We start from the raw sequence: 25,346 nt of genomic DNA, 5'->3' as shown, positions 1-25,346 counted from the left end.
TCGAATCCATCCATTTTTTAGAGTCCTAACTCTCTCACGATCAACTTCAGACTAACCAGAATTTCTTTTTCTACTCTAGAAAATATACGCTAGTCTACTATAGAAAGAAAACAAATACCATTGATTTAGAAACAGTTTTATTGATCATAATTACAATAATAATATTCACTGATGCATTTTGTTCTCATCAATATATTTCGATAGGACATCTAATGCTGATCGAAGTTTATTTATATGGAGAATATTTACTTTTCCAGCAAAACATAGCTACTCCTCCTGCTTAAATTTGCTTAATGATATCACGTATCTAGCATACATAGTGTCCCATTCAAGACATAGTCTACAGCCAGCAGTTATTTCCCCAGCTAAATTAGGTACTCGTATATCGTTGCTGCTGCTGCTGTCAGTTCCATCATTAATCTCCATTAATGTATATGCACCACTAATTTTTTTTCTCCACTAATATACTTGCAAATAAAAAACTATTCTCTTTGAATTAAAGTCTCTTACTAATATTAATTGTACAGAAAACTATTCCTTTTATTCAAATCCTAATCACCAATCAAGTTATTCTCAGTCCTCTCGGCAAAGAGTGTGATGACCTGTAGAATAGGACTACTAGAAAAACCTGTTTGGTACGGAGGCGTCGTAGAATTCAAAATATGTTAAAAAAAAACAAAAAAAAAACATGTATATACCTTTAACTATAAAGTTGTTAAATCTCTTTGAAAGGTGTAATGCCCCTGTAGAATAGGACTACCAGAAAAACCTGTTTGGTACGGAGGGGCCATAGAATTCAATATAAGCATTCTACTATCGAACATACAAAAAAAATCCCTTCTTAAAGTCAGCTTAACTTAACTTTAAAGTCAAAACAAAATCTTGGAATTAAGAGTCAATTGAGCTTTAACACTGAATAGAATCATGCACAGGGCTGCCACTATCCCCAAGTTTTTCGGGGTTTCTCCGAATTTCCCCTAAAGGAAATTGGGTTCTCTAAAACATCCCAGAAAATTAACGGTAACAAAAATTAATTATCTGTATCTCGCCTTAACTTTGATGTATTTACGAACATAAATTTTCGTAGGTATTTCAAAGAACCGAATTTCCTTTCTCGGAAATATGGGGAAGCCCAAAAAATTCGGAGATAGTGGAAGCACTGATCGTACATGCCCACCTTTTACCTACTGATTATAAATATTTCTTTCTAATACAAGAGCCATAATAATAAACGAAGACAATAAATTCATACAAATGCGACAAGGTGTGAAGATACAAAAACTTGGGTGCTAGTGCATTAGATGGTTGCTTTTATATACTAACGACAGACAAAACCTGAGAGACCGGTTATTTCTTAATGGTGGTTTCTTGAAATAGAATGTTCAGAGTAGTTTTCATTGCATTTACGATATTTAAACTGTCATTTTGGGGGTTTAGGGGGGGGAGATGCCTATGTTAGGTTACGTATTTAATATATGCTATGCTTTACCCCCACCCTCCCCCTAATGTGCAAATATATAGCCACAATTTGTTTCTAAACCATTATATATTTATCCTATTTTATTTTGTCTCATTAGCATTAACCAAACTTGACTTATTAGAAGTGACCATCTATTGCACCAGTACCAAAACTTGTGTCAAATAAAAATAAAGTGGTCCTAGCTTTTTACAGCCGTCCATTCCGACACTTCGCTTCATCACAATAAAGTTTTAAATAACTTATCTACCGTCGTGTTATTGTTTAGTAGCCTTAAATGCTGATACTAAAGCAAAATTAGCGCAAAATCCACCCTCTGAATTTCGACGAACATAAATATTATTTTTTAAACAAAATTTAAAGTATCCAGGCCACATTGTGTTCTTGAGCACGAAAACAGTTTATTTTTATCGAGATGAAATATTTTCTGTCGGACATATTTTTTCCTATTTCATTCATATATTATTACTGTATATTGGATATAAATTTACGCTTCTTAGCTGTCCTTGTCATTGAAATTTTCCTGTCTAGATTATGCTAAAACCGTGGAAAGAATTTCTTCAAAATTAACAAAAGTTTCTTTTATTTTGAAGGTCAGTATGGACCAAAAGATATAAGGAAAGCCCCATCTTTAAGAATTTTCTAACCCCTTCATGCATAAAAACGACGCATGATTTTGTAAGGAGTACAATTGCTTCTGTCACGAAAGAAGAAAATACAGCCCAGGTCTTAGTCAAGGCTTTAAAAGTAATTATGGTGCTTACAAAGTACCACAAATTATCAAAATCTGCGAGCCATTTCTTAACGGATCGAGGGCAGGGGTGTAATTTGCTATGGAACAGGAGAGGCAACTGCTCCCTCTAGACCCAATTCCCCCCCCCCCAGACCTCAGTTTTCCCGCCCGGGTGAAATTTAGTTTCTGCAAAAAATCTTGTCCAAACTAAGATAAGCCTGCATAATTCAAGTATCCCGACAGATAGGCAGTTTTCTTTAGTATATCTTTGCCTTTATGGTAACATATGGATCATTTTTCAATTTTCACTGTCAATTTCATTTGATTTGGCAAAATTGGCTCCAACTTTACCCTCGCCCCCCCCCCAGGATTCTGACAAAAATACGCCACTGATCGAGGGGCAAATAAAATTAATTGCATGACTTCTAACCAAGACAGTATCTGTTTTTTTTTGGGGGGGGGGGGGGGGGGAACATCAAAAATTTGTTTATATATATTTTCGTTGAGTTTTTACGAGTCTGACAAAAATTTCAGAGGGGTTAAACCACCTCTGGATACGGCTTTGTTTCTGAGAAAATATTTCACTTTTTAACGAGTAGGGCAAACCCAATGAAAAATTAAGTTTCAAATTTGGCTTTTAACGAAAGTTTCTTTTAGCTGCTCAAGTATTTATTGTGTCAGCTAATTCCTCCTCAGACGGTTCCCCACAGAAAAATCTTCCCCGCGAATAAAATTTTCCTCAATCAAAATAACCTCACTTCTTAAAATTGCCAGTTTATTTAAAATAATCTCTGACTCATACTTTTTACTTTCCTTCGTCAAGGTACACGGCATTTTGCATAGAAACATTGGTTCCAATTTATTCATTTGAAAACTTCAACCAATTCTTACTCCCTTCTTACTAGTCAAACCACACATTCTTGATGACAACTAGTCATCTGTAAGACTTTGCTAAATGTTAGATTCCTGCTAAAATATTACAGATTCTTGCCACTAGATTAAGTAATCTAGTGGCATAATCAACTTTTTATTTTCTTAAAAAAAAAAAAAAATCAGAATCGGTAACCCAGAAATTAATCAGCGAAACAACCCTTAACAGAGAGACATGAAAACACTGTCTTATTAAATGAACGTCGATCCCTTTAAAACCCGTTCATTTCTGGATCCACTTATTATCCAAGTTGAATTGTATGCTTTTTGTACGTGGACACCGTTCGCCCCTTAAGTTGCGTTACAATGCATTCCCTGTAAGATCCCAGTTGCGCGGTCAAACACAATCAAAACACATTGTGCGCATAATAGATGTAAAAAAGAGCGTATCAACGATATCTAAGCAACGGCTGAGAGTTTTTGAAACGTTCCGGGTACGTTCAGGAGTAATCGGAGGGCAACCAGCCCCTTGTCCTTTTTAGATGCTCCCACCACTCAACACTGGTCAAAATATTGAAAAAGCGATTTTGTTAAAAATAGTAAAATAGGCATAGTATCTATGCCTCCTGGATGCAATGCCCCCGAAGCCCCCAGGGCAAGAATCGTAAATTATGCACTTTGCTCTTTTTTATATGCAAGATTTATCATTACAAAAAGGGGCAATGTTTGATTCTGGGTGTATTTGAAAAGGCTAAGGGTATTAAGCTGGAACTTCGGGGAATGCTGAACTTCGAAAGTTGAAACTTCGGGTGTATCTGCAATATCCCAGGAGTGGCTAAGGGTATTAATCTTACACTTTCAGGACCATGTTGCTACTACTCCTGTGGCTACAACTACAAATACTTGCGGCTACGGCTATGACTATTTTGGACTACTTGCAACTTCAACTAGGACTACTTGAGACCGCGACTGTGTCCACTCTGTGTATCCAGGATATCAAAGAGGTATATCTACAATACCTTAGGAGAGGTTAAGGGTAATAAATTTATGATTTCAGAACCACTATTACTACTACTACTTAGACTGAAACTGCGACAACTTGTGACTGCGACTATGACTGCTTGGGATTAATTGCAATTACGACTCCTTATGTCTACGACGGTGACTATTTATATCTGCTAATGCGACTACTTGCAACTTGACTATTTGTAACTGTAATTACTTGTGACTGCGAAAGCTAGCAAATGCGGTTACTTGTGACGGTGACTAAGGCTACTTGCGATTATGACCACTACTGCTTGCGACTTGGGCTATTTACAACAGTCACAACTTGCGAACGTGATACCGTCCAACTATGACTACATAAGACTCCGAGTACTTAAGCCCACGAAAACTTGCGGTTGAGACTATTTGCCATCCCAACAACTTACGACTGCGATGCGAATGCAACTCGACTGCTTCTACAGCTACTTGCGCCTATGACCACTTTCAACTGCAAGTGCGACAACTTGTGACTACGAGTAAGCTGAAACATTCAGAGATTGTTGAGGGGACGTTGAACTTAAAGACAATATGTGCATCCCTGTTGTTAATGGAAGTAGCGGCAATACCTCAAGAATGGCTAAAATAAGTAATATCAGGAAATGGGATCGGATGTTGAACTAAATCAGAAGACACCACATGGATTCTGGTTGTGAAAATTGCATGTCTGCAATTTAAATTCAAAGAAATTGAGCTGAAACTTTCAGAGTTGGGGGGATGCAGAACTTAATTAAAATACAAATATATGCATCCCGATTGGCTGATAGTATTTAGTTAAAACTTTCAGGCGATGTTAAGTTAACTCAAAAGATACTATGTACATCCAGCTTGTTAAAATGGTGTGTGCAATATGTCAAGAATAGTTAAGGGTATTGACCTCAATCAGAATATACTATGTAAATCCCAGTAGTCAGAACGGCGCCTCAGCACTATCGCATGAACGGCTAATCGTATTCAGTTGAAACTTTTAGGGATTGTTGAGGGGATATTGAAATAAATCAAAAGATACTGATTAGAACTAATAAATTAGGTGCAGATCAAAAACCAACAAAAATTAATTTGGAAAAACTTTTCGAAAAAGAAGTTTACAAAAGAAAAGTAAAAAGCAAAAAAATTATTACCAGCAGAAATAAATTCCTATCATAATTCAAACTAAAAAACGACTAGATATTAATGTTAGAGAATAAATAAAACCCCAAAAGAACAGAAATTAAAATAAACGATTATAGCAAACATAAAGATAACAGATATGGTATAGATGAATAAATAAATCTTAAAATGAGTAAAGCTTAAATTGAATATTCAAGTCAAACTTCAAACGAACAAAAATTACTACAAACGGGAGTTTGGCTTTTTTCTCCTTCCCCATCCCCTACCTGTAAAAGTCTAAAGCCTATTGCGTCTTTAGCACTTTACTGAAAACGAATTACGTTACAGTTGTTTTCTTTTATGTTTACGACATTGAAAAAGAAATAAAAAAATTACAGTTGTTTTTTAATTGGATTGCCGAATTTCTAGGAATTAGTATCATTATATATTTTAACATTTAGTTTATATTCATTAGTTTTTTCCAGTCATTTTGATTATCATAGTGAGTTATTTTTTATTTGTATACGTTGTTTGAAAAACAAAAGTACACTGTTCAAGATACATATAGTTTTCAACAAAAAACAAATGACGCAATAGGGTTTTCACTCCAACAGTTAGGGGAGGGGGAAGGGGAAAGCAACCAAACTCCTTTTTGTAGTGATTTTTGTTCATTTTAGGTTTGACTTGAAAATTTAATTTTTACCCGTTTTAAAATTATTTATTCATCTATATTTGTACCTATGATCGTTTATTTTAATTCTGCTCTTTTTGGATTTTATTTACTTTTTAGTATTAAATTCTGGTCGTATTAACCATTATAGGGATTTATTTCTGCTGGTATAAATTATTTTTCTTTGAAAAATTACTTTATCGGAAAGTTTGTTTTTCATTGATTTTTGAAAGAACGTGATTGTTATTAAGTATCGTTTAGAGTGCAATAAGTAGACAATAATGGACGAGTGGCAATGATAAATTTCGAATTGTCTACTTTCCGACGAAAACACAACTGACAAGTTTAAACAGAAACAGATTTTTTTTTTTTTTTTTTGACCAAAAATAGACATATAGAAGGCATTTAAATTTCCCTTCCTTTCTGATTGACTCTGTGATCAATAAAAGTCTCCAGAAAAGAGGTTAAATTACAAAGACAAACGAAATAAGCTTATAACGAAAATATAAATTACAACATGTAAGCATGGTATAACCGGCCCTAAAATTCCCCTTAAGTCCCACTTGCACTTTACTAAAACCCAAATAAAATAACTCAATTGAAAGTATTGTTGATGTTTTTTCTAAAAGAAACGTATTGAAAAGAAAAAAAGCAGTGTCAAAAACAAGCTATTTTCAAAACAGTGAAACAAAATGTTTTATCACAAATGTTTTACGTTATGAGATATTCACATATCTAAGTGTAATGTCGCCAACCCTCAAGCCTCCAAAAAGATTATAGTGTCAATCGGGTTATATTGAAAATTATAAATAGGTTGGACTAAAATTTCATTTTTGCCAATTGATTTTCCATAAATTTTAAGGAATGAATTTGGGAAGAAAACATTGATAATCTGAGGAGCCCTGATGTGAGGTGATCACAAGGGGAATAATTATTTTTTTAGATTTAAGGTGCTTTTGCTTGGTTTTGGACAACGACTTACATTTGTTAATGTTAAATTTGCCCGATTTTGGACACGATTTTTTGGGTAGTGGATTGGATATACTGTTTTGTCCTAGGTGATTGAATGGATGAATAAGGTCTAGGTCTTTTTCAAGTGCTCATTTAACTTAGTTACTAAATTAGGAAGACAGTTAGTTTTTTTTTTTAACCAAATAATTATCTGTAACATGCTATACGCATAATCGACTAATAAAATAAGCAGATGGTTATGATTGCGAGTACAGGCGGATGCTGATATCGAAAAAAAAAAGAACTCCTGGAAGTTCCAGAAGTATTTGATTTTTTAAACTACAATCAACGCATGAAAAATGCATTCTGCTTTCAGTAAAACACAAAAGACACTCTAGAATTTAAGGGCGTTTAAGAGCCTAAAAACGCCCTCTGCTTTTGGGGCTGCATTATCCGATGTATTTGGTTTTTTTTTCGTCTTACTCTTTCGTTTTTTGTTCAATATTGTTGCATTAGAGTTTTATAGTGTTAAATAAATGAATTAAATTTAACGTTATTTACGGCCAGAAATGAATCAGCAGTCTTTTAAGAAACTATTAACAGCCCATATCATTAACTATTCTTTCCGCACCAAGTTAAGAGAGAGGCTCGCCAAAAATGCTTTTATTCCTCTCGCTGAAAGCAAAACCAACGATCTTTTCTAGCAAATAAAAGAATACGATATTCAAAAAGTATAAACTCTTTTAGGTCTCACGTTTCTTTTGTAATTTGTATTTACTTTAACCTAACAATGCATTTTATTTTATCCCTTTTTCTGACATCCTTCAGAAAGAGAAGAGAAAAAAAACTTTTAATGTGGTGTTTTCAACTTAAAAAACTTTCTTCGAAACCCATTATTACTTTTTTTTTGTGTTGAATTATCTTTCTGCTTTCATCTCCAACAAGAAAACAGCAAATATACAATGATCTAAACTAATACAAAAGTGGCCATTTTCTATAGAAATCAGTAAGAATACAAACGAAGTTACAAAAAAATACGAAAAAATGAAAGGAAGAGAGATCAACCTGCGCTCAATAAGTTAAACATGCAATAAGTCAAATCATGGTAGTAGCAGTAGCTGCAACCATGTAAAGAGCGAACCACAGTCAATAGTAACCAGAAGTTAAAAAACACGCGTTGAAAAAAAAAATTGCCTAGTAAGAAAAAATTGCCATCTAACACTGATTCAAGAATCGTAACTATTATTTCGGTTCATCTTAAAAATAAGTTTATTGCTAAAAGAAATTTAAGGCAATTTCGAAAAAGCGTGAAACCTCTCGAAAATGGCGTCAGATCGAAATTAAAAGTATACCATTGGAATCATCATGGTTGAAAATCTTGATTTGGCAAATTACAGTCCCCCACCTTAAACAGCGAAGAAAATAACTTTTTTTCATTAGTAGCGCTAATCTGTACATTTTTTTTCAGGGTTAGCAGGTCACCAGAACATTATAGAGAGATGATTAACGGCTTATTTAGAAGACATTTCTCCTATTTACGTGCTTTTTTTATGAATGCCACCATCTTCAAGTGTCAAATAGCACTAAAATAGCACTATTTGTGACATTTTACAAGGAGTAGGGCTAGAGGGCTCTCATAACATCGTAGACAGACTTTTAATGGTTCATATAAAAGCTACTGCTCACATCTATGTTCTTTCTATAAATTCCACCATCTGCAAGTGCCAAATGGCACTAAAAACGGCACTTTTGGTGCTATGTCTCAAGTGGAAAAGCTGGGGCTAGTGGCCTATCAGAACTTCTTCAAGAGATGTTTAATGACTCATTTGAAAGCTATTGCTAATATTCAGGTGCTTTTTATCAATTTTACCATTCGTAAGTGCCATATAGCACTAAAAACGGGACTTTTGGTGTCACTTCTTAAGTGGAAAAGGTGGGAAGCATAAAATAGTGCATTTGTATAAATAATTATGGTCCTAAACCCTTAACTGGAGGTTTACAAGAACCCCTCCCAAATACATACCCTTCGAGTCCCCTTAGTAAGCTTCATAAATCGTCTGCTCACCACCAGGCTACTGCAATATTAGCAGGGCTGGCAGGTTACCAGAACCATCATAGAGAGATGTTCAGTGGCTCATTCGAACGGAAATTAGAATTGCTAGTGCCTTTTTTAGTGACCAAAAAGATTGGAGGGCAGTATCGGTATCGGGTGTTTTTTTTTTTTCAATCATGGTTTAGTGCCTTCTATATGATTTTTTATTAAAAGCGGGCAAAGATTAATTTTAAAGAACAAAGTTTTTCTGAGGGAAGTAAAGAGCGAAGTTGAAACTTAAAACGAACAAAAATTATTCTTTGCAGCCTATCTAACATATATAGATAAAACTAGTGCAAATGAACCAACTGGTGATATTTCCAAATGTTTGTAGGATTATAGAATACTAGCGCTTCAGTGAAACACAAAAGCCAAGTATAAAAAAAAAGAATATTAATTTAGGAGTCAAAAGAATGCACGTAGCCTCACAACAACAAACTAGCCTACAACGATTTTCATAGTCTTATACGATCTGTAATATCAGTAACTTTGGGTATACAATTAAAATCATCTTAAAACCTTAGGCATAAAAATAAATATTATTTTAATAAGTACAAAATTATTAAACAGAATACAAAAATAATGGATTGATTATCAGGTAAGATCTTGGTCTCACCTAGTATTACTCGAAATGAATAATAAACGAACCATAATATGAACTCTGGAAATCCGGTTATTTCTCTCTATAATACCGAGAATTTCAAGTTGTGATACAAATTCTAAAGCAAGTCTGTAGTCTTAATACTAGCAAGATCGCTTCACATGGAACTTGTCAACAAAATAATCATGAAATGTCCTTTCCAGATCCAAACAGACAGTCTCATCATTGGACTGAGCTCATTATGCAGAGCTGATGTCAAATTAAACAATCCTAAAATGCTTTATTTTTATACTTTTTTATGTTTTCAGAAAAACGCGCTAGTTTTCTATAATCCTACGAACATAAGATAATGTTACCAGTTGGTTTATTTGCACTAGTTGTATCTATACATGTATCTATATACATATATCTATACTAGTTGTATCTATAGAAAGGCTGTGAAGTAATAATTTTTTTTTCGTTTTAAGTTTCAACTTAGCTCTGTACTTCCCTCAAAATAACTTTGTTTTTAAAATTAATTTTATAAATAAGCCAACGATTCAGGCGACAAGTTTTCATTTTCGTAGAGGGAACTGAATCTTATCATTTTGAACTTAGCTCAGTTAGCAACATACCAAGCTGAAAATTGACAGATTCTGCAGAACAACTGCAAGCTATTGTCAACATAAGAAAACTTTAATTATCCTTTTTCACTGCATTTACTAGCTTTTAGTGCGCTAAGAAATTATAGAGTTCCTTTATACCCACGCAAGTGGACATAAAACCTTAAGGTTTTGTAACACTATTTTGCTTCTTTTATTAAATTGAAATAGCTTATTCAATATTAAAAATACTAGAAGACTGAAAGTTTGAGGGAAGGAGAATAGAAGATTTTCACAGGGAGGTATGGCCCTAAACTTAAAAAAAGTTCGTTTCAAAGCCTGCCCGTGTTTTTGCACATATTGCGCTTTTCAAATAGTTTTTCAAGAAAGATGACATGCGATCCATTGGGAAAAAATATCTTTTTAGGTCCATATGTTAAGGCAAGATCCTAAAAATTAAAGCCAGCTGAAACTAATTAAAAATACCAGCGAAACTAACTAAAGCCAGCCTGACTTTTAGCTGCAAAACTAGTACTTTTCTAAAGTTTATTGGAATTTTCTTTAGGAAATCCAAAAAACTAAAACTTCATTAAGACAAGACAATTGTGACACTCCGGCAGATAGGATACCGAATATTTGTTTATAAAGTTAATAAAAAAGAACGGAGCGCGGTAAAAAAAAATTCGTCAATTTTAAGACATAAAATGAAAAAATAAAAAATGATCCATTAATATATGACAGATTAATGCATAATGTATGCAAAAGTTTCCAAAGAGCTGGTCGCATATTTTAAGCTTTTTTCCGTATCATTCTTTCAAGGGAGTTTAAAGTGGAAAAAGAAGAAGGAACGAGTAGAATGAAACAGTAACAGCACAGATTAAATTTGGGTTGTTCTGAAGTAGTTTGCTCAACAGGGTGATTCTGAATTTCTCATGCAACTTTTTCTGTGGATGAGATTCTTTTCAAGTAGAGCGTCATATGTACTACAATTAACAGTTCTCTAAATGGATTTTTTCGAGTGGTCTCGCAGTTTTCTGCGAGACAACTCATATGTTTTTTTAAACGAATCAGTTTTCCGGCTTCGAACCCATACTGTCAAGTTTCTAGCTCATTTTTCTCTTTCCCATTTTCCCAGTTTTTTCTAGTCCTCGCTTTACCCAACTTCCATCACAGTTACACCTATTTTTTTCTATTGGGATGATTCTATAATTCTGCTTAGGGGTGAATCCATGAGTCATTCTAATTACAGAAATGTTCCACTCGTGGTACTTCAATGCCTTCCGTCCAAGATCAGTTAATGTCTTTCTTTTATCCAGCTTATTTGTTAATGCTGATTCATTTGCCTAGCTTATAGAAAAGAACAACTGAACAACTGAACTGGGGACAGAAGGCCGTCTAGGATACTGGTTTGTAAGCATTCCTCGGCTCTTTGGCACCTCAACTTTTTGACTCTTCAAAATTAAAGGAAGAGAAATACCCTCTTTTTTGCTTAGGATTGGATCAAATACCACAACTTTAGTGCGTGATTTATACTATCGATCTACCTTATGGTGAAAAAAATACAAAATTTTCCACGTGTTAAGAAAAGCGAGGGAGAGGGCTCACATTATTACCCTGGAACTCAGGTGTTATTCTGTGATCAAACCTCTTTAACAAAGCACGACCTACCAGAATTAACATTTGCAACAGAATCTGGTATGATGCTGATTCGGGCCGGCTGTGAATCTGACGGATTGACCAATAACTATTCTATTGTAATTCAACAATTATGTCCTAAAAATTCAAAATAAGCCCCAGCTTTAGATATTTTTTTTCACGAACTAGCCCATCCTTCACATCCTTTTAAAACATCATTAAATCTGAACATCACTCTCGAAAACTATGCGTAGTAAATATTCTTGCGTGTACGTGTATATGTGTAGGTGAGTGTGTAAGTGTGAATGTGTATATATATAAAAAAAAAAAAACAAACAATGGATACAACTTAACACAAGCAGTAACAAAAATAATCACTAAAAACCACAAAGTAAAATAATAGGAATGCACTTTCTAAGAAGGTACTATGCATTACCAACTGATGTCCACACTGTCATTAATGTTGTTTTCATAATGTTCTAAGAGTGCCGTTAATAATAATAATAATAATAAAAAAAAAAAAAAAAAAAACGATTTCAGATGTCATTTGCATTTCTACAGTCCCCGGAGCAGCGAACAAGATCCAAATACTATATCATAAAGGGTGCCACCTAGATATTAGAGTAGCAATTTCTAGAAGAACAAAGAATTAAGAACTACATATAAAAAAAAAAGAATATTTACTTTTAAACAGATACACTGGAGTTCACCTATCCGACTCAACTGTCCATAGCGCAAAAACTCAAGTGATTACGAGTTAGAATTAGATAAGGGAGGAGGAAGGATCCCCAAAAACACTCATAGTTATCCTGTCTGCAGAACTATATTAGTTTTTCGAATTAGTGAGGAAATTAATATCACGTTTTGTCAATCTATGTAAAGTTTGCAAGGGCTAAGATTGGAAATATTTTTCTATGGATGTAATTTATTGGCAAATCACAAATTCAGCCTTAAAAAAAAACCAAAAAAATCAATAAAATTAAAGTAACTGATACATTGATTTTTTTGTTGATTTTCGTTGATCAGTGGTGTAGACATTTTATTTATGTTGTATTCTCTTTTTTTAGGAAATTACCGTTCTTAATTACAACGTTTTTGCTACTAAACTCCCACATTTTGCTCCCTATTGAACCGTCTATTGTAGCCAATCTTATTTTCTGAAGATTTTTTTTAAGGTGGGTACTGAGCCTTTGGCGCGATAAACAATAATAAATGAAACCTAAATAAAATCTTTATTTGCATATAATTATCCACCGATCGGATAAGATCCATGACATATAAAGTATAATTGTAATAACATATTTAAACTCAGACATGTGCGCAGTTTTTATTTGAGGGGGAGAGGGTCGAATTTGAAAAGCCGCAAAAAAACACAAATTATATGATAAATAATAAAAAATACGCTAAAAATAAAAAAAATCATGACATTTGTACTGGAGGTGAACCGAACCAACCCCATGAGTATGTGCATGTCTCAAATTGTTATAGATAAAAAATAGAAAACAAATCCTTTTTAATAAAACTAAAAGCTCACTGCTCAGTCATCAAAGAGTGCAGAGAAGGCAGCTATTTGTACAGCTGTATGCAAAAATTCAGAAAATTTTATAGTAAATGATTGACGTCAAGATTTTCCTCTAAAAATAAAAGAAAAGGCATATTTTCCCCCTTTTTTTTATAAGAGAAGAATAGTGATACAGAAGGCGAGCGAGCGAGAGAGAGGTAGATAGATAGATAGAGGGGAAGAGAGAGAGAGAGAGAGAGAGAGAGAGAGAGAGAGAGAGAGAGAGAGAGGCGAGAGAGAGATAGATAGATAGATAGAGGGGTATAGAGAGAGAGAGAGAGAGAGAGAGAGAGAGAGAGAGAGAGAGAGAGAGAACTTACATATCATCCGTTGACATAGTAGTCATTCCTACAGCTAATGCATGCTGTTTACCTTCTGCCATGATTGCCTATATTCTTGAGATTAAGGAAAATATAAAGAAAAAAAAGAAGAAGAAAGACTGTACATTTAAAATAAATTTAGCATTTTTTTTTAGTAAAGATTAAGAGGCTGTACATTCATTGCTATATTCTTTAAACATTGGACTAGACAGACCAAGGGTTCTAAAATGACAGTAAAACTGTTCCGTTTACTAAAAATTATGCTCTTTGATTAACCTTTACTTCCGTAATGGCAATTTGTACAAAATATATCTTCAAGAAACTGACAAGTCTAGAAAAAAATAAGTAATGCAACCGAAACATAAACGTAAACTAAGCGTCCCATTTGGAATAAGAAGAGACCAGTACAATAAGGCATATGAGCTGTTCAAACACTAAATCAACTGAATCCACTTTCTATTTTGAGTATTGTAATTTTTACTTCAAAGCATTGAATTGACTCAAAACTAACTATTTTTGTGGCAGAATTTCCTAAATGAAAGAATTTATACCTTAAAACTCAAAAAAAAAAAAAAAAAAAATACAGATCACTGTCTTTTCACAAGGTAATTCAACTAAACCTATAGAAAAATTAAGTTGAACACAATATTCATGCTCAATATACATATCCCCCTCCAGCATACAGCATACTATATTTTGGAAATAACACAATTAGAAAAATAACTCAAATTCGTTTTCGTTCGATGCCTTCTCTAGTCAACGTTAAACGTCCTTTAAGAATTAAAGTTTAGACTCTATGTGTTTACAAGGCAAGCACGATTAACTTTTGGTGGATTAAATTCCCTCTTGCTTACGAATTCTTTGAAGTTCCAAGAAATCTGGCATCCAAATTAGGACAAAATAGTCTCTAGGGACCTCCCCTCGTAAGTAAGAAGTTCACATTTAACATAATTTAGTTCAAAGTACAGCAACGTAGTTAAATGTTATAAATTATTGGCATGGCTAGGAAACATAACAACGCCTAACACAACAAACACACAGCTGGAATAGGCAGGAACAAAACCATAATAGAATTGAATGTCTTTGAGGTAAAAGTCGAAAAAGAAAGTTTCAAAAGCAAGCTTTCAAAAACTGTATAAGCGATTAAAAGATCAAATAGGAACCTATTTTCTAACGAATAAGTCATCTAAACAACAACTTCTTAGCCGCCGCAAATTTTCGACACATTGTTTTTCAGCCGAAATTTGCATAGCCACCGACGCTTTTTAATGCCAGCTAAGAAGTCCACTGTGCAGTAATATTCTTTATCAGTTGATGCCTCTAAAAAAAAAAAAAAAAAAAAAAAAAACACAAATCTTGTTATGACACCGTAGCCAAAACTTTTGAAAAGCTTATCTATTGGATGACTGAATATTTTAGCCCGCCATTTAAAATTCTTTTTACTTTTAAAATTGCAAATTTTTAGTGCAACGGTAAGCCAAAGAAAACCAGCATGGATCCAATTTGTTCAACCTAACTAATAAAAGTAAGTAAAGTAAGTAAGTAAGTAAGTATGACGGCACTAGACCCTTAAGGTCCAAATCGGCGGTGCTGACATCCGTTTCGTGGCCCTTCAGCCAGGAAGTGCAATGGGGGGTTGGCGGCCAGACATCCTGCGCTTTCGCACACCCTTTCTGCTTACCTTCCCCAGATTTATCCAGGTACCCATTTAGAGCTGGGTCGACTCTGGCTAAGCTTAGAGAGTCACAACACTGACCCTCGTCCCAAACCTAATATCTGGCCACGCCAGGGATCGAACCCGTGTCCCTTGGACAAAGAATTCTCAACCCAGCGCACGTCCGCTTAGCCAGGACGGCTTAACCGAACTAGTACTCGGTATTCAACCAAAATCAAACAACTTGCAAATTTTAAGTTCGGGACAATAATTTAAGACATTATTTTAAAAAGTGGCCACCAAGTGCTACATCGTGAGCATTTCTCAGTATTAGAAACTGATCTGTCCAACTTCCTTTTATTGACCCATAAATAAACATTACTGTACAAACAAACGAAAAGTCGCAAATCAAGACGAAAGTCCAGTGAAGGAAAAGAAAGCGTTGCATTTTTTCAAAGAAACGCTTTTGACTAGTTCTGCTGAGAATATATGGTATAAAAGAGACGTGCAAATTTAAAGTGATTTCCAATAATTCTTTACAGGGAAAATATATTTCACTATTTTAGAACAAAAAAAGCATCTCAGGGGACTTACTGTTTCTAGCTATCTTTCAGATTACTTATATAAATTGTGTTATTATTAACTTAGGTTAAGATATTTCTTACAAGAGAAATTGACATTTATTAATTTAAATAAAAGTGAAAAAAAAAAAGAAAAAAAAAAAAAAAAAAAAACTATTAGCAATATTATTGCTCTTACAGACACCGTATGGAGCCATGCTGTATTACAAATTCTTCCGATTTTTCCATGGTCCTTAGGTAGCGCAATACGGCAGCTTAACCAGGCCAGTTACCAAAATTTACTTAAATAATAGCAAATTCGTCATAATCAGAAAAAGATTAAATGTCCTTGAGTTACATCTAACAAATAAATTAATATTAACTTTCCTGGCCTTGGGATCAAAGAATAATCTACAGAGACTAATCGTAGAGAAGATGATCCGGGAAAATCTCACAATCAGGCGAATATCGCATTTCCTTCAAGAAGCAAATGTAAGCAAAACTGGCAAAGAGAAATGAAAGGACTGACTTATGACATTGAGAAGATCAAAGCAATATCTCAAGATATTTGTTTGCTGAAGAAAGAGGATAAAAATTCTAGTATCAGGGTGTATTTGAGCATTCGAATTTATCTTCAGAAGTAGTGGAAGCATAAATAAAACGGATGAGAGCCCTTTCAGTACTCAGCAGCTATATTGACAAAATATGAGTTGATGAAAAAGCTAAGCACTCAGCAACCTCATAGTAAAATTAAATCAATAAACTTTACTTCTGTTTTTCTTCGTATGTGATTAAAATTAGCTCTTAAACGAATCATTTTGTTTCTTGACAGATAGCTGGGATTTCGCAGGGAATGTGGATTTACTATATCATGTCAAAATAATTGTGAAAACTGCAATTAAATTACTAAAAAGGAAGTAGAAAACAAAATTGGGCTTAAACATTAAGCATTTCGAAAAAGCATATGAATCAGACTGAACTATATGAACAAAGCATCGATTCCTACAGAAAATTGGTTTTTAAATTAAAAAAAATCACGTCACCAATTGTCTTTAAGATTCAAACTTCTATAATAGCCTACATTGTCAAAAGAAATAGAACCAGGTGCTTTTTGTTTACACCAATTAAATAATTTAAATCTCCGGAGATTCTATTAAAGCGTTCAATCAGCTATTTCTTTGACCCCTTCGAACTAATCTGACTAAAATATGACTATAATATTAAGTTAAATTTAAATTTAAGTGACGTTAAAAAACAGTTTTAGCTGTATTACATCAGATGAATCCAAATAACCACAATTAGGATACCAAAAAAGGCATTAAAAAGTTAAACTACGTCATCAGATAAAGTAACGCGAATTGTCCCTAAGATTTATCTTTAGCAAAAACACTCAAGAATGCCTCGTTTACTCCAAATCAACAGGAAAGCAATAATTCAACACCTTAACCAGTTATTACCCATTACAATGAGTAATCAACTACTATTATAACCTTTCAAGACTAATAAACCGAAAGTTTAGCGGCTAAAGAATGATATGTCAACTTTAGCCACAGTTCTTCTGGATTTTACATGGCTGAACAGTAAAGGCAATTTTTTTGTCCAAGTTCATAAATTGTCATAAAACAAAGAATAATGTAAACAAATCCACCAAACACAATCGTTCACATCATTAAATTGAGAGGTTATCCCCTTTAAAACTCGGGTACACTACAGCACGTTCGACGCGTAGTCTACATGTGCCAGGTGTGTAAGGTAACTGTAAGGCAAGTAACTGTAAGGGTACTGTAAGGCAGAAGTGTGCCGCGCGAGACAGAACCAGTTGCACTCTAAGATGTGTACCAGGTGGCGAAGAGTGGAAGATGCCTTGCATTAAATCTTTAAACATAACGAATACTACATTTGTCTCATTTACTTCGACTGAAACTAGGCCATGAGTACTTTTTGACACCTTGGGAGAATACTTTTGTACCGGAAGTCAATTTTTTTTATACATACTTTTCGTATTAATTAGTCTTTCGTAGATCTGGCAAAGACTGCGGTTTCAATTTCACCAAAAGTTCTTAACTATTTTACGTGGCTGTGCAGCAAAGACTGTCTTTCCGAATTAGGTGTGTAGAGCATATAAATCAAAACCAGTATACTAGATTCAACCATGTTGTGAAACACACACACACAAAAAAAAATTATTACGCAAGCCCCGTTACCTTTAATCTAATCTAGTCTCTGCAATGCTCTGTGACACAATAAATAATATATTTCAATCTGAGGTCAATTCTCTTACAAAGCTTTTCCAACTAATCAACCCATGACTAACCAAGACTAAAAGACTAATCGACTGTTTATCTGAATAAACAGGTCAGAGTTTCAATCACAGTTCTTCCCTACTTTATATAGCTGAGGACCTAAAACGATTGCTACCAAGCGTATCTGTAGTATAACAAAACAGGCATCAATTTACAGAAAACACAGATTCAATCTTTCACACTATAAAATATAAAAATAAGACTATCATGTCTAGCTCATTTACTTGAATTCAATAGAGCCCCAAAATACTTTTTGACACCTCAAGAGATTCTATTGGAATGGAAAAGGGCTCTCATACTAAAAATATGGCCTATCTTATTCAATATGTACAACAAAACCCATTTTCCTCTCAGAGAAAATAAATTTTACGCTGATATAATCACCCATGCTGGAAAAGGTTCTCTGAGCACAAAAGATGTTTAATGTAAGAGACGGACAAGGAAATCTAATGAAGGTTCTTTTTAGTAAAAATGAGAGAAAAATTTTCTCTCGGGGCGAAGAACCTCAGCCCTTTCTATAATTATATCAAGGTAGTTGATGGTGCTTCTTTTGAAGTAATGTTACACATTAGTTTGAAGCACAGCATGTATGCACTAACTAATGAAGAAGAAATGCTCCAGATTTTATCGGCGTAGTTCGTCATTACCAAGCTATCGATTAACCTGGTTAACTATAGCAACAACATCCTAGAATCTTCCTATTAATTTCAACAATGTCAGCCGGATATTTATTCTTCTCTAATAAAAGATAATTTTTACAAAAGAAACAAAATATTGGGCTTGTTCATATAGTGGGTAAATGGGCGCTTTTAGTATAGCAAAAGGGCAACAATTTACAACACCATTGTCAAAAAGGAATACTTAGAGTCTACAATATTTTTCCTGCGCCATCTTACAGCAAATATATCTGTGACGCAGTTTCGAATCATCTAAAACGCAAATGATGGTTTAATTTTTAGTTTTATAAGAATAAAAATTGAGCTTCTGCCATATTTTGAAGTACATATTACGGTACATGATTTAAAGATGTCGTAGCCTACATCAGAAAGCTTTTAATAAGGAGCCAAAGTCGGTGAAAACTTAACAAATTTCCGCACTTCATAAAAAGAGCTAGCTTTTGGCAACAAAAACCAGAACTATCATTCCTTGAGATTTCAGTCCTGAGCTTGGAATCTTAGGAAAGATATTGTTAAATTCTCAGTACCAGCGCTGCCACCGACTAGAGAGATAACTCTGAGGCCTGACAGCTGCAGACAAAGACATTTTATTTGTCTTATTAGAAATTTACCATTCCTTTCTAAAGGACCTTCCGTACATACATCTCCTAAAAGTGGAGAATTACTCTTGAAGTTATCAACCAAAGGATCGGTTATGAGTTCCTTACTAAAACAATAGCCGTGCGATAATCCCGTAACCCATACAACCGAAATCCTATCATTATGTAGTAGAATGTCCTGAATTATCTTCTTCTTTTTTCCCGATTGACGGTTTTGTCGACACAAAGAGAATTGGACGGTATATCAAAGTCATGTTCCCAATAAAAAAATTAAGCTGATCATGTCATTACAAAATATGATAGATAGTAAATAACATAAGAAGTGCGCAATGTTAAACGTTGACGAGGTTTAAAGAGAGGCACTGTTGAGACGTTGAGACTACTGATTAAATATAGCAGACATTATTCTATCTCTACTTTTCGTCGAATCTAAGTGATTGCCCATTCAGTGACGCTACACATATATACAATTATAGATTATATATACAATTATATACAAATACATGTATATATAATAGATACAATTATATATTAAAAAATCCAATAAACCATTTTCTTTTTCAAATTAAACTAGAGACCTAAGTTAAGGCTCGAAACGATTAGGTATCACCCTAAAAAAGGTAGCTACAGCCCCTTAACTTCCCGCTGTTTACACTTTTTAAACTTACGCTGTTTAAACTTACAGTTTGAATTTATGTAAATAAAACTGTACTCGAGCCAAGGGTGATGGTCATTTCCACTCCCCCAGAAAACATACGTACTCCTTCAAATATGTCTGTTTTACTACATAAATTGTGTTCCAAGGTTATGCAGAGATGGACCTTAATTTCATCATATTACTTTCTCATACTTTGGTATTTTATTTGTGATTAATTTTAAGATTATCATGCACAAAAATTTCAAGACTGCTATTCAGTCGCTATTTATAATCCCAATCAAGGTCAAAATTTTACGAAAAACAAAAATTACGATAATGCTAATTTTCCCTAAAATTAATCTCAAGGCTTGATTTTGAACTGGCTGGATATGGTCAAAGCTTCATGAGAGAAATGTACTAATCATGTGTCATGGAAGATCTTTGATTACATTTTTCGCAATTATAACGGATATTGAGATCTAATTACATAGCTTACTAGAACCCCAGGAAATCTGGAGAAATAAATTACTAAGACATTAGGAATGTTTGGTCATACCGGGATGATTGAAAAACGAGCAGAAATTAAACAGAAAAACAAGGTTTTTTAACTGAAAGCAAGGAGCAACATTAAAACTTAAAACGAACAAAAATTATTCAGTATATGCCGCCTCTTCCTCAATCCTCCCTCTTTACGCTTAAGTTTGACTTTTTGACTTAAGTTTTACTCCTGAAACAAAAGGACCGCTTAATTAGAACAATTAATTTTTCTAAAGCACTACTAAAAAAATTTAGCGTAACGAGCGAGGGTTGAAGAAGGGGCATCCCCCTCATATAAGGATTAATTTCTGTTTGCTTTAAGTTTTAATATCCCTCCTTACTTTCAGTTGAAACAAAATGTTTCTTTATTTAATCAGAATTAAAAGCCAATTTTATTGATGCATCACTGTTATCAAAAATCCCCTTTTAAAAGTTTCGGTTACTATTACGAGTCGCTTTTTAATTACAGTTTACTACCACCCACTGTTTGATGCAACCCTGGTGGATGCGCTGACAAATTCCTAAAAAAAACCTTATGCTGTATATGCGATCAAATTCAATAATTTAAATATAAAAAAAAAAGAAAAAAAAAGGGAATTTGACATTCCAAGATCTACTTTGCCAGAATTTGGATACTAGGAAATAGTACTGCTATCTCCGGTTTTCGAAGATATAATTCCATGTTCTGCACACATCTAGCATTGCATGATCCCTAGGAATTTGACTTTTGGAGCTATGAAAATTTTGTTTTGCTCTTCTTTATCCTCTTTAATAGAGCTAAGGAGAAAAACAAGTTTTTTTTATTGTGAAAAACAAATTGGAATTTTTCCAACCAGTCTGGTAAATTCAACTTTAACATTTTTTTAAATTTGGTTTCTGATCGTTTTCCAAATAACGCCGGGAAAGTCGCCCCACCCTCCATGGATGATCCCACCCCAAAAAAATTCTACATGGAGAGTTCCTTCCGTTTGAAATAACTTTTCCTTAATTAGATTATGCATCTTTAAAAATGTCTATCATACTCATTTTTACTCGACTTTTAAGCTAGAGATATCTTCAGAAATTGTACCTAATTAACAATTAATAGACCGTTGAAAATCGCATTGCAAAAACTGGAACTAAGCATTCTTTTCAACCTAAGTTTGCTGCGTGGAAATAAGAATGTTAGTCAAACTAAATGCAATTCATTTCACTTTATAAGTTTTTTTTTATTTTGAATCTCACTTATGAATATTTAAAAATCAATCTTCCCATCATATCCTGCAGGATGCACTGAATCAAATAGATCTTTCTATGATTTGAAGTTTTCAATCAGTTAATACGAAATCACTTCTTTTCTGCTTCTTCCTCCTCAATTAAACACCCGAAATAAAAGATTCCTTATTTGAAATAGTTGTTTCAAGGCAAATTATACATGCAGGGAGAAAGAAAAGCATAAACAAACGCAGCCTAAATATTATTTTTACTCAGCGGCTAAACACAGCTTACCAGGAAAAAAACTAGAAGAATGGAAACTTTAACAATCCTTTTAATAAATGGCATCTGGTTTCGAAAGATAATTGCTTCCCATTAAAGAACTTGCAAGAACTAGAAAAAAAGTTTCTAAATTCTCGCTCTGAAACGTATTATTAAACATTATTAAAGGAAGAAAAAGGATAGTAAAACGACGAATTTACGGTGTTGAGCGAAAATGAAATCAATTAAACGAAAAAAAAATGTTTCAGCAAAGTAATATTAAAAAGTATTGCCGAATCACAAAAAAGTCAGAAAAAAAGGCAAGCTAACATATGAAAATTAATAAACATTAAAGATAAAATCCAATGGGTAAAAAAACCCCAGAAACTATAATATGTAAAAATGGAGCAAAGAAAAGTTCGCGGCGTTATAATGACGTAAAAAGAGTAATAGTAATATCAACTAGATTGAATGAGCCTAATTTTGGAAAAGTTGCTTCACAACAAGGAAGCCAACGGTGCGATGCCTTTTGTGAACAAGGTGGTTTGATTCCGCTTAGCCCGCGCATCACCAAAAGGCTTAGGTGGCTCAAGCACGTCTCGAGAAAGCAAAGCGGCTAGTATCCGTGAAATAGTTTACTAAACAGCCTGTAAGAAGAAAAGAAAATTTGACGACACTTCCGATTAGACTGGAACGAGAGACCTAAGTATTCGGGAACTGGTTGCCAATGAATAAGTTTTAAATGAAATATTTTTCATCTGTTTTTCAGGGTCCGTGGTGGCTAAATACGACAAGTGAGTTGCAGATGTAGCAGCAATGGAAATGAAAAGAACAAAATTATCTTGTACCTCAGGTTTTCCGCTTAACCTTTTAATTTACCAGAAACACGCTTTTGCTACTAGATTTATTGCAATTTTATCCTAGTGCACAATTCGTCTGGAAAATGTAGAGCCCTCCAGCTAGGAATTGCACCACCCCAATAAAACTGGACAAAGTTACTTTGTTTAAAGTCCTAACCATTCTGTTTCAATTCTAGTAGGAGAGATTACCAAAATAAAAATGACATAAGACTTCAGCAATGCGGAAGAAATACGTCTCATATAATAGTAATAGTAATTTATTAACACACACAAGGACAATACATTTTACTCACTACCGACCCAAGAACCTGGGGTCAGGTTGTCCTAAGGGTAGGCATATATCAAAATTTCATATTCACAACAGAAATATACAACCTAGGCCTAAAAAAATAAAATAAAAGAAAAATCATTCCCCTTCGCACGCGGTTCCTACCACCAATCACAAAATCAATATACTTGTCCTCCAGGTAAATAAAAAAAAAAAAAAAAAAAAAAAAAAAAAAAACATTAAAAAAAAAAAAAAAAAAAAAATTTAAAAAACATATTTCTCATATAACATTCCTTTTATTTTATTTTTAAATTCCTTCAGATCCCCTATTTATATTAAATATTTATTAACCCCATTCCAAAACTTTAATCCCCTATAAATAGGCGAGAATGTCGACCTGGCAGACACCACGAGCGGGGCATGTAAATTTTCCCTTTGGCGAGTTTCATGATCATGAATCGAAGATCTAGCTTTTAGCATTCCTGAAAAGCAAGACGGTAATAATTCATTATTATATTTGAACATAAATTGAAGGCTATAAAAATCTCTAAGGCCTGCAGCAGGTAATACTTTTACATCAATATAGGTAGCTCTAACAGATACAAGATTTGATTTACCAGTCAACACACGGATTCCGTTATTTTGGATCACTCGAACTCGATTAGTAATTGATGGAAACGTACTCAGCCAAATAGATGAGCAATACAATATATGTGGATGTATAATAGAAAAATACAAAGTGCGAAGAACAGAAGGGGGTAATACATGTTTCAATTTACGCAGTATTCCCAGATTACGGCACAGGATTCCTGACACCTTTTCAACATGTTTCCTAAAAGATAGTGTTTCATCTAGCATAATACCCAAATATCTAACACACTGATCACGCTTAACTTTACCTTCCAGGTAACTCACTTCTTGGATCCATGGGTAGTAATTAGATGTACGCGAAAATATTACAAAACTGCTCTTAGATGGGTTTACTTTTATTTAATTAACTCTTAGCCAGCTAGACACTTGATCTAAACACTGTGTCATTAATTCAACTAAAAGGCGTTCTGTTTTTGCAATGCAAATCAATGAAGTATCATCGGCAAATAGAGGTACTGTAACGTCACTGTCACTGTGAAACATGTCGCTCATTTTAGTTTTCGCATCCTTCAGGGACAGTACAAGATCATTTACAAATATCAAAAATAGCAAGGGGCCAAGAACGGACCCTTGTGGCACACCACATTTCATATCTACAACGGAAGAAGTAGATCCATTTATTCGCACATACTGCTGCCTATTAGACAAAAAACTACGTAGGAAATCAAGAGCAGGCCCTCTAATCCCATAAAATTCACATTTTTCAAGCAATATACCATGGTCTACAGTGTCGAAAGCTTTTATAATGTCCAAAAAGATGGTAGACACTTTAAAACCAAGGTCCAGGGCAGTATTCACAACACCACAGAGATAAGCCACAGCTTGTTCGGTCGTGCGTCCATTTCTGAATCCAAACTGGGTGGATGTTAGTATTGAATGGCACTCTAAATAATGGTACAACCTCCGGGAAAAGCACTTTTCCACAAGTCTTGACATGACCGGTAAAACGGAAATCGGGCGATAGTTACTTACCTCACTGTGATCACCCCCCTTATGAACCGGTGTAATTCGTGCCAACTTGAAACAAGATGGAAATACTCCCTGTTTAAAACAAAGATTTATTAGGTTAACTAATACATGCGATATAGCTGGCCACAGATATTTAATTATCCGTAGAGACAAAATGTCACTACCAGCTGCACTATTTTTCATGTCGAAAATTATTTCTTTTACTTCACTCTCGGTCACCGGTTTCAGGTAAACTGAAAATTCTGTTTCGCTATTTCCAAGGTAATGTTGGAAAGGGCGGTCGCCATCCACTATTCTTACTCCCTCAGCCACATTATGTCCAACTGTAGCGAAGTGGTCAACAAATTCTTGGGCTATATCAGACGGGTCACTTAATTCTGCACCTACTCGACCAATAATCTGATCCGGGGCGACTGTGTGGGGAGGATTTATGAGCTGTTTAATTATCCGCCATGTTTTATTGGGGTTTCCAGCTGCATCACCAAACTTTTTCTTATAATGAGCTTCCTTTGCTTTTCGCAAAAGTCTATTTAATGCATTTCTGTAGTTTTTGTA

General features: G+C 34.2%; 1 protein-coding gene across 2 annotated transcripts in view; it reads right to left on the bottom strand.

Moving 5' to 3' along the window:
- The window catches only part of MCTS1 (malignant T-cell-amplified sequence 1 homolog), a 126,903-nt gene that overhangs the window by 12,589 nt on the left and 88,968 nt on the right, over positions 1-25,346 (bottom strand). For both annotated transcript variants that reach the window (XM_089088920.1, XM_089088919.1), the window contains exon 5: positions 13,622-13,689. In XM_089088920.1, the coding sequence (XP_088945046.1) occupies positions 13,622-13,689 (68 nt within the window). The remainder of the gene's footprint in view (positions 1-13,621; positions 13,690-25,346) is intronic.

The sequence above is a fragment of the Artemia sp. Qi Xiang Cuo genome, chromosome 5 (genome assembly GCF_049724085.1).
Source record: "Artemia sp. Qi Xiang Cuo chromosome 5, ASM4972408v1, whole genome shotgun sequence".
In the NCBI taxonomy this organism is placed as follows: domain Eukaryota; kingdom Metazoa; phylum Arthropoda; class Branchiopoda; order Anostraca; family Artemiidae; genus Artemia; species Artemia sp. Qi Xiang Cuo.
Note: the sequence above shows the minus strand (reverse complement) of the source record. Positions and strands in the feature narration are given on the sequence as shown.